The sequence below is a fragment of the Etheostoma spectabile genome, chromosome 12 (assembly GCF_008692095.1).
Source record: "Etheostoma spectabile isolate EspeVRDwgs_2016 chromosome 12, UIUC_Espe_1.0, whole genome shotgun sequence".
Classification (NCBI taxonomy): domain Eukaryota; kingdom Metazoa; phylum Chordata; class Actinopteri; order Perciformes; family Percidae; genus Etheostoma; species Etheostoma spectabile.
In genome coordinates, this window is record NC_045744.1 from 20,347,535 (window position 1) to 20,361,794 (window position 14,260).

Here is a 14,260-nt window from a genome sequence, read left to right on the forward strand (position 1 = left end):
CACAGTATTTCTTGCTTCATGAAAATGTTTTATTCCTGTTTTCTTTAGTGTGTATTAACTTTCTGTCTACATGGTTTGGTCACTCATTTAAAAAAAATAAGCACTGACTAAACAGTCTTGTGAGAATGTGTAGCAACATTAAAGTTTGAGGAGCTATCACTCCTATACAGGGCCAGAGGAAAGCCAAATCCATCCTCGCTCACCCGGGTCACTACAGGCTGCTGCCATCTGGTCACAGGTATATGGTACCGAGTTGTAGGACTAAGAGCTTTAAGAGCTCATTTGTCCCTGTTAGCATTAGTCTCATTTATACCTTGATGTAAATTGGACCGTAGGAATATGAATATTATGCATGTACACATTATGCAGTACATTTGCATGTTATGTTTGTGTGTTTCTCTACTGCTGTCTTTTATTCTCTGCTGGCTGTGAAACAAATTGTCCCCAACGGGGATAAAGGTAGCTTAACTGAAATGCATAGTAAGATGCAACATATGTTTATTATTGAATTATTAGCGATAATAATTCAATATCACATTGAAGATAACAAATGCAATAAAAATACGCATATAAACCTAATAAGCTTCCTCCTTGAAGAATGAAAAGGTGGTAAATAGTCCAGTTTTTTAGCAAATGCAAATACCCAGTGTTTTTGGACACCCACCTACACACACACACACACACACACACACACACAACTCACTCATGCACACAGAACAACTGACAAAGACAACAAACACAACACAACCCCTCCCACTTGGAGAGGAGCAGCCTTTGCATGTTTCTGCTAAATGAGGATCTCTGGTATGCAAGCCACCTGCCGCGCCGTGTTCTGCCAGATCAACTCATCACCCAAGAGGAAGCGACACTGAGTGGGATGTACTTGACCCGTGTCCATGTATGCCTCTGGTCTGTGTGTTGCTGTAGCACCGCGTAGGAGGGAGTGAAATACATTATCTTTATCTCCAGCAACAAAGTGGAAAAACTTCAATCACACATTTAGTTAGACTATAGTTTTGTAAGACGAAAAAAGCCCCTCTGTAACACCTGTGTGAAATTTGCTATTTGGAAATGAGAAAGGAACTGTCTGTGTATGACGCACAGGAAAGCAGAGTATTATTAACACAGAATTGCTGGTTATCAGAGCCAAAGTCAGCAAGGAAACTGCAGCCAGACACTTTTCTCCTCTATTAAACCTTATCAAATGGTAGTAAAAAAAATCCTTTTGTACAAATGTACATTTTTTTATAGACCGATATGTTATGTAGAGAGCCAAAGTCACGCCCTTCTACTTCCGGTCCATGGGACCTATCTTTTGGAATAATATAAACAGGAGTGGACTGAGAGAGGCAAATTATTGTTTGATCCCGTTTGGATTGAGCCATGGATTACAAATATCATGTTCGTCAATTTAGATAAATTGATAAAAAAAAGGTAATTTTTCAAAATTTCTCAACTGAAATAAGTTTCAATTGTTAAACTGTTGAAGTATGAGACTGAGACTACACACTTCAATGTCGCATGGATGACGTCTCACTGAAGCTGCGATGCTCATTGAATGTAACTCAAATGAGCAGAGGATCTTTGTTTTTTCCTTATCTGCTGAGAACACCTCAGGTGAGATAACGTTACATGTGTTGTGGAACAGAGCTAAGCGAGCTAGCTAGCGAGCAAGTTGAGCATCAAGCTAGGTGACGTAAATTGTGTGAGACGAGATGTAATTCACTGAGCGGTTTCACACAAAACCAAGTGGTCACATGACAAGCCATACGGTTAACTGAGACTTTCTTCGCTTGACTGGATCAAAAAATAATTTGCTTCCCCCCCATTTCTTATCATATTTTTTTCCACATTGAGGTCGCATGAGGTCCACTGGAAGGGGAATGATTTTGGCTCTCTAAACAGCGAGATGAAGAAGTAAAAGTGTAACAGTCCTAAAAACAATTTCAGCACTTAATTTACACGTTTTGCTGTTGCTTGAACTTTATAGGCATCAGAATAGCCGAAGAGTTTTATTGGATTGTATTATATTGTAAAGGTGTACATAATACCCACCTTATACTTTAAATTACACTGCTTGTTATTTTTGCTTTTGTTAGTTGTGCTGGGCCTTCAGATTCAGAGCCATATCTATTCATATCCAATTTTATTGAATCTTAGTTTTAACTCAAAAGGAAGACAAAACGGCCTTTGTTGCATGCTGCATCAAAAATCGCCATTAGAAGGTAATAGCTTAACTGATGGTCTTAAACAATTAGTTTGAGCAGTAATTGCAACATGAGCGCTGAAATAGAAGTACTGCATAAGGAATGTAAAAAGCTTTAGGATCATAAGAAAAGTTTGTAAAAAGTTTTAGGATCATAAGAAAACCCCTGTCACGTTTGAATAATGCACATTGTTGAATAAATATTTAAAACAAAATGGTCCAGGTTGAATGATCCACTCGGTGAAGGGCTCTTGGGAGTTTTCAACAAAGGCAGAGACGGGGGTGGCATCTCTCAGGTGGATTATCATTGAAGTTCCTCACATGAGTTACAAACAAGCCCAGCGTGTATTTGGTGTAACACAGCTGAGAGCTTTCTGTTCTGAAGCTTTCATGGTTTCTGTAAACAAAGAAAGTCAGAAATAAATTGTAGACTAATGCGATTTAAATTATGACAACAATCAACAGAGATAAAACAGCTGAGAATTATACATTGCTTAAAGGTGAATTCCGGTCAATTTCAACATGTAGCTCTGTTGTTTGTAAATTTGGAGTGCTGTCAGTAGAGAGAAAAATGAAAACAATCGGTGCTGCCTACACTGTGTTATCCTCCTGCTAGCGTTAGCACCCTACAGGTTTAAACAGGGAAGTTTTAAACGTGTTTTTAGCCTATAAACATGCTCAAAATGTCATTAAAAGTGCCTAGCCTTTTACAGTAATTTCCTCCGAGTGAACACAGCAAATTTGACTGGAATCCTCCTTTAATGATCTGTAAAGGTATAGTCACACTGCATTTTGCAGTCCATGTCTATTTGCTCCAAACAGCCAATGTACCCACTGTGTAGATGTTAACTTTAGCTAGCAATAAAGGCGTAGTGTGTGTTATTTTTTCCCCAGGCATTTCTTCCCCTTTGTTGTGGAATCATACAGCTTCAGGATAAGTTGAAATTGTCAATTCAAGTTGAAACATTTTCTACATCTTCCCTGAAATTTACAAGGCCAAAAGAGAATATGCACATCCACTTGCATCTTTGCATTGACTTTATAAGCAACATGCTGCCTTTTAGTTCAGTCTGAACAGTGAACACACTCTAAGAGGCTGGATTTTATTTGAACAAGGAACTGATTATGTTGCACAGTCAATACTAAAACATGAATGACATGCAACAGTTGAGACTTTACATTAAGAAAGCAGAGATTATCTGCGTCCACATCTTAAACAACAACCCAAAATGGCCTGCCTCCCCTCCACTAATCTTTCTTTGCTTCTCGCCTTTATGTCTTTCTAATCTTTAACTACATCTTAGCGACGTCTCCCTCTGAGATATTTCAGACATGTTTTAGATGTGTATCTTTTGTAGCGCCTTGAAGGCTAACTTCCATTTCTTTTGATAATAGACGCAATCTTAATGCAAGGCAGAGTGTGAAGATGTGAGGAACAAGGCTATTTTAGGAACGGCAAATTTGTACAGGCTGCATCATTTGCCAAATACTGTGATTTAGCTTGAAAGGCCATAGCTATCTTCTAAGTCATTCTGGAAATGAACAATTGCTCTTTGTCTTTCTTTCCTTCTCTGGTTCTTTTGTTTTTATACCTCATGTTCTTTTTCTCTCATGCTTGAGCTTTGAACATGTCAGTCTCTCCCATGTTTGCCCTTTGTCACTTTATATACTTGACTTTTATTTTTCTTCATCCACACTTCTCTCATTAATGTGTCTGCTCTTCTTCATTTTTCCTCAACTCGCAGCACTACAGCAGATGTCAAGTAGGAACTTGTTTATGTATTGTCATGTCCATTTTACATTCCATGTATTACAGAAGCACTAATGATGTTAGCGCTACGGTTATTTTAGCACACATGTCAGGGACATCTCTTCAGCTCAGTGAGTAGTTCATTCATTCTCATAAGACAACAATACGTTCCGACTCAAATATAAACGTAAAGCGAGGGTCTAACTTCTTTGTTTTCTCCGTGCAGAGCAACAGATTGGCATGGGTGAGTAAAAAAGACAGTGGTCATAGCTTCAGGTTTTACAGGTTTGGACACAAACGCAAAAGAAGAGATGAGGAGGTAGAAGGGAAAGTTTCAATGATGTAATGATGAAAATAAACTTGTAAAAACGAACACATCCACAAATACTTCAGAGGGCCAAAACCCAAACTGGCCAAAGAAGAAATACTCATAGTTGTTATTACGTAAACTGCAAACAATTAGCATCTTATGTCACTGTTTTACCCATAGTGCCCATTTTATGAAAAAAAAATCACTTTTTCTGGGATTTCGGGTGGTATTCTTTTTAAAATCTCCACGGCTTTCTACGTCACTAGAGGAGACGAGGAGGCTGACTGTGGCACATGCTATCGCTAGCATGCTAACTCGTTCTCAATGACAAAATAATTTACATGTCCCTGTTCTGCAGGTATTCTACAAGTGCGCTCTCGTTTAGAAGAAGTCTCACAGCTAATCCTGCTTTGGACTGACCAAAGTTGGAGAAAGAGTTATCTAGCTGATGTGATCTTACCTAGTTAACTGTGCAACTCCTAACAAAGATAGTATAGAAGTGAGATGTCTTACTCTGTAGCTAAAACAGAGACCTAAACACAGGGTGAAAAAAGGATTTGCAGCAATGTGCACTACAACAAAAATATATATATATTTTTTTTTATTGAAACCTTGTAAACCTATTCTGGTACAATCTCAAAATACAATTATTTTACAATTACTTTAGGTTCTGTCCCAGCTGCCTTTAAACATGCTGTTATCCGGCCCTTACTTAAGAAGCCTAAGCTTGACCCCACAATGTTGTCTAATTTTAGACCAGTCTCTCATCTGCCTTTTCTTTGAAAGGTTTTTGATGAGTTAAGGAGTTACAAGCCTTTTTACAACAGAACTCTGTGTCTGAAAAATTCCAATCTGGTTTTAAATCACGTCACAGTACTGAGTCGGCACTGTTGAGTCCGCACTGTCTGAGAGTACATAATGATATTGCCTTGTCTGTAGATGCCGGGAATCCTACTGTTTTAGTCCTTTTTGACCTCACAGTGGCGTTTGACACAGTGGACCATGCAGTCCTCCTCTCTCGCCTTGAGCATTGTGTAGGCATCAGAGGCTTGGCACTCAAATGGTTTAGCTCCTATTTGGCAAATGGGAGCTTTTCTGTTATGATTGGTGACCTCTTCTCATCAGTTGCTCCTCTCTCTTGTGGGGCACCTCAGGGATCCATTCTTGGCCCCATTCTTTATTCAGTACATGCTGCCTTTAGGGCTTATTATAGGAAAGCACAACCTGTCTTTTCATTGCTACGCAGACGATTTGCAAATCTATTTGCCTATGAAAGCAAATGACGGTTTTGCACTAAACTCCCTGCTGGCTAAAGTTAAGCCTTTCCAGAGCAAGCACAATCTAGAAAAGGCCATTCATGTTTTTATTAGTTCAAGGTTGGACTACTGTAATGCTCTCTATGTTGGTCCGAATCAGAATCCATCTCACATCTTCAACTTGTGCAAAATGGTGCTACTCGCTTTTTAACAGATACATCTAGACGTGCACATATCTCTCCCGTTCTCTACAACCTGCATTGGCTCCCGGTGTGTTTTAGAATAGATTTTAAGATTGGATTGTTTTTAAAGCTTTTAATGGTCTAGCCCCAGAGTATTTGTCTAAAATTTTAACTTTACTGGTCACTGCGTTCTTCAAATCAGCAAGTTTTAGAAGTCCCAAGGTCCAAGGATAAGTGCTGGGGTGATCAGGTTTTTGCAGTTGTTGACCCGAGACTCTGGAACAAGTTACCCCCTGATATTCAAACAATTACAGATGTAGCTCTTTTTAGGTCCAAATTCGAAATGTATCGGTTTAGTCTGGCTTTTAATACATAGCAGTGGTGTGACAATTTCATTCTTCTGTTTCTTTGTAACCTTTTTTGATTTACGTGTTTTTACTCTTGGTTTCTGATGTTAAGCACTTCGGATACCAGCTGATTGCTGTAAAGTGCTATATAAATAAATTTGTATTAATTGATTGAATTATGAAGCTGAAAATGAGCGTAGTATGGACGCTTTAATACTCTACATGAATATTAGAATATATAAATATTATAAATTGAATATTAAGTAATACACAGTGAGGTGCTATGAGAATGCTCATGACAAAGAGAACCAAAAACAAAAGTTGCAGACAAGACAGCTAACCAATGAGCTGGAACTAGCTATAAATCTTTGTTTCATGTTGTCACATTGTTGTTTGATAGGTTGTTCTCATAAAAAAATATCAGTTACAACCTCTTTAGCCTTGTCACATCATAAAACCCTAACCTTTTGGAACAAAGACAAATGATGCCGTCCTGCTGATAGAGGCATCAGATCAGGTTCTATGTGTTGTTCAAGAGGGCATGGAAGAATTAAGTATTTAAGTATATAAATAGTCAAACCTGAGGCAGGGTAGTCTTCCAGAATAGGAGCACTTGTTGTTTCTGGAATTTTGGGCAAAACACAATGTCCCTGACACACTGTATGTAGTCCACTATTTGAACGTAAGTGTTTGAAGGCAGAATACTTATAAGCCTGCTCCAACATCTGATGCACCTACAAATCTGTTTTATTTTCAAACACTCACATGCAACAATGGTTATTATCCGACCAAGGCATTGGACTTAAAGCAACAAAGTTTAAATGCTCTTTCACAAACATCTGCGCTTGTTCTCCATCCCTTACATTTTTTACCTCTCTTCCTCCCTCCTTTCCACTGTTCTCCGCAAGATACCCGGCACATTGCATGCAGCTGTGGCTGCAGGTGTGGGAGTGAAGCAAAAGATGGCGATAGTTTTCTCTGCTGTCAGAGGGCTCAGCCACATCCAGTCCACTGCCTGCCTTACACGCTCCGCCTGCCACAAGCTGTGTGCTTGACTGCCAGAAATGGGAACAAACATCTGCCTCATTCGCTGCTAATGTTGCATTATAAAAAAAGCACATGTATTTTAAATAGATCTGTCCTTCCTCTGTTTCCTAGGTAACCGAAACAAGGACGGGTCCTCTCGGCTGCAGTAACTACGACAGCCTGGATTCAGTTAGCTCGGTGTTGGTGCACAGCCCGGAAAATAAGATCCACCTAAAGGGTAAGGCTACACACACGCACACACACACACTCATGCGCACGCACACACACTTACACACACACACACACACACACCCACACAAACACACACACACACACACACACACACCATTTCTCACGTATAGTCATCTTAAATCTATGTGCACAAACAGACACAGTCACAGCCCTGAAGAAAAGGTCCACTGAACACACACACTGCCGCGACCACCTTCCACCACCCTGCCTGCCAATCCTCTCACCCCCTGTGTGTAGTAGTTGGCCCGGATGTCCCCTTACTTTATGCTGCAGTAGTTTATATGTCTGTTCTGCCTGACTGGCTTTCAATCTCATGGGGAATCTGTTATTTTACCAGGCTCTAGATAAACCGTGTCTGGCCACACTGACCCTAAACTGACCCCTCCAACTACACCTGGAACACTGCACAAGTAAAGCTGAAGTAGTAATCCACAAAATTAGCTAATAGTGTATTCTGTATAAGAAAATGAAGGGCCTTCAAAGTTTCACAATGAGTTATAAATAATCAGTATTGGTATTGATATTTGTAGATCCAAGAATAATGAGTTTAGAAATTCACTTGTGAGGTCCAGGTTTAGGGAAGTTTTATTTGTGGGTACATTAGGACATTGGTTGGAGGTTGGCTGAAATTAAATTTCTTAAATTCACTATATTAATCCCATATATTGTTTTATATTATATTGCCCTCTATTTATTAATGGCATTGATTGTATGTTGATTTTGTAATGGAATTGGAGTACCACAATTCCAACTACTTATCCTGATGGGTTCCATTTAACTGGAATTTTAGAACTCTTATACTGGCAGCCCAATCAACAACAGTTAGCTCATGCAAGTTGTTTCTGGCATGTGTAGCACAAAATAAAATCTGTATTTAGTTGCCTGGTGTAATCATGTGTTAAGAAATAAGTACCTACGGGGGAAGCTATTTTAAAACGGGTATGTCTGTGGGAAGATACATTCAGATATTACTGTTGAATGTTTGGCTCCTCCAATTCCAACTGTAAACCTCTCGTCTCTTCTGCCTGACTGGCTCTCAATCGCATGGGGACTCTGTTATCTTACCAGGCTGTAGATGAACTGTATTTGGCCACACTGACCATAAACTGACCCCTCCAACTACACCTGGAACACTCAGTGCACAAGTAAAGCTGAAGGGGTAATCCACGGATAGCCTTCTTATTTGACAAAAATCTATCACCAAATGTTTCTGATGAGTGAAACTGGTGGAATAAGAAACCTCTTAATAAATGTCAGAATAATGTTCTTGGCTTAATAACCTCATTACCTTTGCAAAACTTGGTGCAATTCAGTTGAATGTGCAGTATAAGGTTTTGCGTAGCCCTTACTAAAGTTACTTTATTTACTTAGTGGCAAACAAGCCAGTGTCACAGTGTCAGCCTCTATTTTAAAACTGTTAACATTCACCCATCTGCTAACTCATTTCTCCATCTCATGAGTAAAGATCTATTTCTTTTTCAGAAGAGTGATAGTTTTGTAATTCATGGCTGTGCTACAAATATAAAAGAGCCCACTGATACTATTTTAGTTCAAAGACAATGATCTACACACCAAGTGTGACATCTGCAGTTACACATTGGGGAGGACCAGAGTTTGTTGGAGGAAAGGTGAAAAATGTGGTTAGTGGGCTGAGCGTGTGTAATTATAATTTATACTTTATTAATCCTGCAAGGGAAATTACAAAATATGAAATATAAATAAGGGTGAAGCTATTTAAGAGTACACTGAGGAGCAGTAATTAGCATGGCCAATTCAAAGCACTAATGGACATTGTTGGTAATCTGGGAAATGAGGCTGTGCCCGTACTGGATAATATCTGATGTATTCTGCCACGCCTGCATCAGCAGCTCTGCTAGGCTCCCTATGAACCAGCCTAATAACATCTGGAAATAACTAATCGCCTCACTGGTCTGTCAGGCTCCTCTTTATGGCTGGCATTATGTCCAAGCTCAAGTTTTGGTCAGTTCCCAGCGACAGAGTTTAGTTCAATAATTAACTCAAGACACTACATGTGAATGGATCTATTCATTTAACTTATATACTGTATATCACAATAAAGCTTCCATAGTGGATTACTTACATTAGACAATCATGTTTTGCATTACAAGTTCTCTGAAATTGTAAGTTTAATTATACAAACGAGTCATTATCTAATTAAATATGTGCTAATTTGCATATATTTCCAGAACCGAAATCTGAATACTTTTGGTTTCGTTGTTTTCTGTCCAGTACTCTAAAAGAATATGTTATGGAAGAAAAATAGCTAACGTTTCAAAATTGACAAGCTCATGTAGTGTCTGGCCTTAATAGCATTCCAGTTTTCAAAGGCAAGTAATTGAACAAAACTAAGAAAAAACACTAGTCTAGATGACTTATACAACAGCACAGGTTTATATTTAAGATGTGAACCACTGATGATATGATTCAAATGGAGGAGAGCTTGTGAGTAGGGAGCTAGATTTGTTTCTATATTATATGCGAGAAAATAAATGATATGAGAGAAAAGAAAATGTATGAGAGAAAAAATATATTTGGGAGAAATACCTTTCAAATATATATTTTCATATAATATCAGTGTGGAAAAAAATATTTCTCAAAAAAATGTAGTATACTGGGAGGACAAGAGACCCCCATATCCGCCTTCTGACAACAAATTACACAAATTTGTCCAAATTGTTCACAAGTGCTGACTTTAATTGGACATGGTATCTAAATAAACTTGAGTCACGCTTATCTCCTCTTCTGTATTCTCTCTCTCTCTCTCTCTCTCTCTCTCTTCTCTTTCTTTCTCTCTCTCCCTCCCAATCTCCCTCTCTCTTCCCCTGAAGCTGCTGTTCTGGCATATTCATCATGACGGCAAAGGACGCAAAAACATTACACAAACAAAAGAATCAGCTTACTTTTGAAGAAGATTTAATAAATAAAGCTATTTTTAAATGATTGATTTCTTCATCTTAACTCAATGTATTTATTGTTAATGTCAGAAATTGAGTTTATCCTATTGTTAACTCACTCTGATGTTTAAATTTCACTGTGCAAAAGGGTGTGTGTACAGACTTTGTTTTCCCATTCATCTGCTGCAGTGTTAAAGTGCTCACCTTTAAGGAATACTTTGCTGATTCAATCCAGCTCTGTGTCATCTTTGTGTGAGCAGTGTGTTTAAATGAACGGTGTGTGTCTTCCCTCCGTGGCGCCAGTGCACCAAAAATCCACTGGATCTCAGTGAACCTCGTTTCGCATTATCGGGCAGATTTTGGCAGACCATGCTCCATGCACTGCCGCCACTGAGAGAAAGCCCACATTGTTAATTTAAACACACTGCCATGACACAGAGCCAGATTAAAATCAGCAAAATATCTCTTTGAATCTCTGCAGAACGCATACATTGACAATGGAACTTGCATATTTATAGATTCTGAATTTTTTAATGAGGGAGAACAATGTGGAAAACCCACAGACAGAAAATAATGTTCAAAGCAGTTCGTTTGTTTTTAAACATGCCTGGAGATAATTTTTTAAAGTAGGATTCAGTCTCATCATCATCTCTCTGTAATTTAGCTCACACCTGAGAGAGAGAAAATAATATTATATATACACCCACACACACACACACACCACACACACACACACACACTGTAAGTTTATAATGTTATGGCTGTAATGATATGGAAAATTAAACCAAATTCGCGTCACTCAGCTCCACAAACCTACACAAATCCAACTCCCTGTTATCCTTCCTGTCCAGATCCAGGGCTTCTACATCTTGAAATACTATTAGTAGTAGTCCTTTTGGTGCCTTATTCCTGTTTTGTCTGGTAAATTTAGCTAACTGTAAAGACGGCTAAAAGTGAAAGGGTGAGGGCACCGTTACTGCTAACGAAGGTGTAACGTTATGAATGGCCATTGACTCGGGTGCCTGTGTCACTCCCGATGTAAGTCGAGAACAGATTTGAGTCGCACATGCTCAGATTTTAACGGTTAACGGTACAACATGTCATGCTGAAATTTGTGAAATCCATGAAATAATAAAGTTTTCTCATTACAGACAATAATGGAATCATTTCAAAAATGTTTTTGCTATCTATGATTGTTTGATTGCTAACGTTAGCTCAAAACGCCATTCAAGTGACAGTCTTTGTTGGGTTGTATTGCTAGCTTGTAGCTAAGATAGCAGTCATTCCAAAAATGTTGTAGCTATCTATTGTTGTTTGATTGCTAAAGTTAGGTCAAAACGCCATTCAACTGACAACCTTTGTTGTTTTTAATTGCTAACTTGTAGCCATCAGCGAACAAACTTTATGTAGGTCCATTTTTACTGTATTGACATTATAAAAGTCTCTGTTAGAATCTTGTATTCAGCGTGTCGCAAAGTGACGCATGCGCGACTCAAATCTGCACCCGACTCACATCAGGGAGTGAGAGCCTGGGTCTGTTTCCCAACGGTTCAGTAAACTGCCATTAGCGTCCTTAGCACTGGAATTAAGTGCTGATCTGGCTGGTGGCTGACTCTGGATGTGTCCCCTGGCCGGGGCTGTAATGATAGTGGATGGTTGCTACCTGGCTGCAAATATAAAAAAACACAAATATGTACATATCTTCTTAAAAATTAGCTAATAGTGTATTCATTCATGTAGTGCCTCATTACTTGTTGGGTTATGTTGCTGACCATAACATCACTTACATTCAGAAAATGGAGGTCCTTCAAAGTTTCACAGTGAGTTATAAATAATCAATATTGCTCTTTGTAGATTCAAGAATAATGAGTTTAGACATTCATTTGTGAGGTCCAGGCCTTGGGAGGTGTTATTTGTGGGTACATTAAGACATTGGTTGGAGGTTGGCTGAAATTAAATTTCTTAAATTGACTAAATGAATCCCATATATTATCTTATATTATACTGGCCTCTTTTCCATCTATTTACTAATGGTGTTGGTTGTATGTTGATTTTGTAATGGAATTGGAGAACCACTATTCCGATTGTCCTGATGGTTTCCATTTAACTGGAATTTCAGATCTCTTATACTGGTAGCCCAATCAACAACCAATAGTTTATGCAAGTTGTTTCTGGTATTTGTAGCCCTAAATAAAATCTGTATATAGGTGCCTAGTGTAATCATGTGTTAAGGAATAAGTACCTACGGGGGAAGCTATTTTAAAACGGGTATGTCTGTGGGAATATACATTCAGATATTACTGTTGAATGTTTGGTTCCATTAGTACTTCCCTGTAATTCCTCCAATTCCTAATGTAAACCTCTCCACTGTAACAGGATGAACCACTCTAAATACAGAGCCTCTTTATGTTTGAGCCTCTGCACCGCTGATAGATCATAAAAAAGAAAAAAAGGCTATTTCAGAGTTATAAGACAGAAAAGTGTTACATCATTTTGTGGCAATATGGTAGAAACACTAAAGCTCAGTGCAGTACATTCTCTTGCCAAGAAGAAAAAGTCTCTTTGAATTTTCTATTCCCGAATGCTCCACTGTTCTTGCTCTTTCTGATCTCTGACTCTGATTGCATGTCTGTGTGTGTTGTGTACCTTTAGGCTTTGCCTGGTTGTTTGTGTGTGAGTGAATGTGCTTCTGTGAAATGAAGACCCCACTTAGTGCAAACAGTGGCTACCCTTCTCTCATCATTAATGACTTTTAGAAACGGCCTGACTTTTAGCATTACTCTCTGCCATGCTTTGAAGTAGAGTTGCAAAGGTTATGGTTTTTTTTTTTTAAATGTTTTTTTCTTTGAAATTAAACCTCTTTGGCTATTAGTTTGGCAGTTGTATGGTATTTATACATGTGGATGTGTTTGGGTGTAGGTGGTGTGCTTGAGTGTGAAGTGCATCACCAAAATATCAAGAGTCCAGGAGCAGCAAGTTCAGTAACAACACACAAAAGCGTGTGGGAAGAGATGGGAACACAAAATACAGAAACCACTGCATCAGTTGGATTAAACAGCCTTCAGTTTACATAATCTTCACTCGCAAGACCGAAGCAAGCAACCCGGCTCTCCCCACAATGGACCATGTTGACAAAGTGTTATAGAGGACAAACTCCCCTGGAAGGCAAGTGTACTCATATAAATACAGACTCAGAGAATACAGTATCTGTGCCCTACATATGATTCACCCCTGAAACTCAGATGAACAGCTTGGCTACTCCTGACAGATTTACTAGGATCTGCAGTGACGTCGTTCTCGGGCTATGTTTTGGAACAAAAATAAGTAGCTCCCTTAGTCCCCAAAGCCATATTTAAAATTTCTGGAGTAAAATATTTGCCAGTGTCTTTTTTTTCCAAATAATTGCAAATTAATTATTGTCACCATTTCAAAACATGTTAATATACAGAAAGACTTCAACACTCACTTAGGTCATATTTTGGTAGGTTTAGGTCATTCCTCTCTGTAATGATAATGCACGTGGGAACGTGTGTTTGGAGGTGGGGGGCTTCCCTGCCCATGAAAGGAGGTGTGCAACAGCTAACTTGCACACATACATTCCGGTCTAGAATAAAGCCCTGACAGTTGCAGTATCATGTTCTGTTGTTAAATTTGCATGAAAAATATGAACAGAAAATTGGGTTAGTTTTTGTTCTTCAACCAAAGTAACTAAGTAGATAAGAACTAATCGTGAACATAAGGCCCAAGTTGTAAACTTGAATTATCCTTTAAAATTCAACATGCTTTTCAACTTACAACTGCAACATAATGGAGAACATAATGCTTCTCTTCTCACACCGGCCTTTTACTGCCCACAGCCAGCCCTTCAACCTCCCAGTCACAGAACACATGCTGCACAGTTTTTGTTACTTCCCTCAGAAGAAACTGAGTAACCTACCCATGTGGTTGGATCAATGTATGCTTCGGTATGCAGCTGTTTCTTGCAGTGAACTGTGAATAAACCCTCACTCTATTTT

The 14,260-nt window shown here is 38.8% G+C and overlaps 1 protein-coding gene and 1 long non-coding RNA gene across 2 annotated transcripts in view; one reads left to right on the plus strand and one right to left on the minus strand.

Annotated features, from left to right (window-relative positions):
- Window positions 1–14,260, plus strand: part of LOC116698572 (BMP/retinoic acid-inducible neural-specific protein 3) — a 124,480-nt gene that overhangs the window by 51,697 nt on the left and 58,523 nt on the right. The window contains exon 4 of the mRNA XM_032530554.1: window positions 7,210–7,315. Coding sequence (XP_032386445.1) covers window positions 7,210–7,315 — 106 coding nt within the window. The remainder of the gene's footprint in view (window positions 1–7,209; window positions 7,316–14,260) is intronic.
- On the minus strand, window positions 1,248–9,370 carry LOC116698575 (uncharacterized). Its single transcript, XR_004334253.1, has 3 exons — window positions 9,360–9,370; window positions 8,758–8,761; window positions 1,248–1,312 (listed from the first exon to the last, which is right to left on the minus strand). It is a non-coding gene; the product is annotated as an uncharacterized LOC116698575 (long non-coding RNA).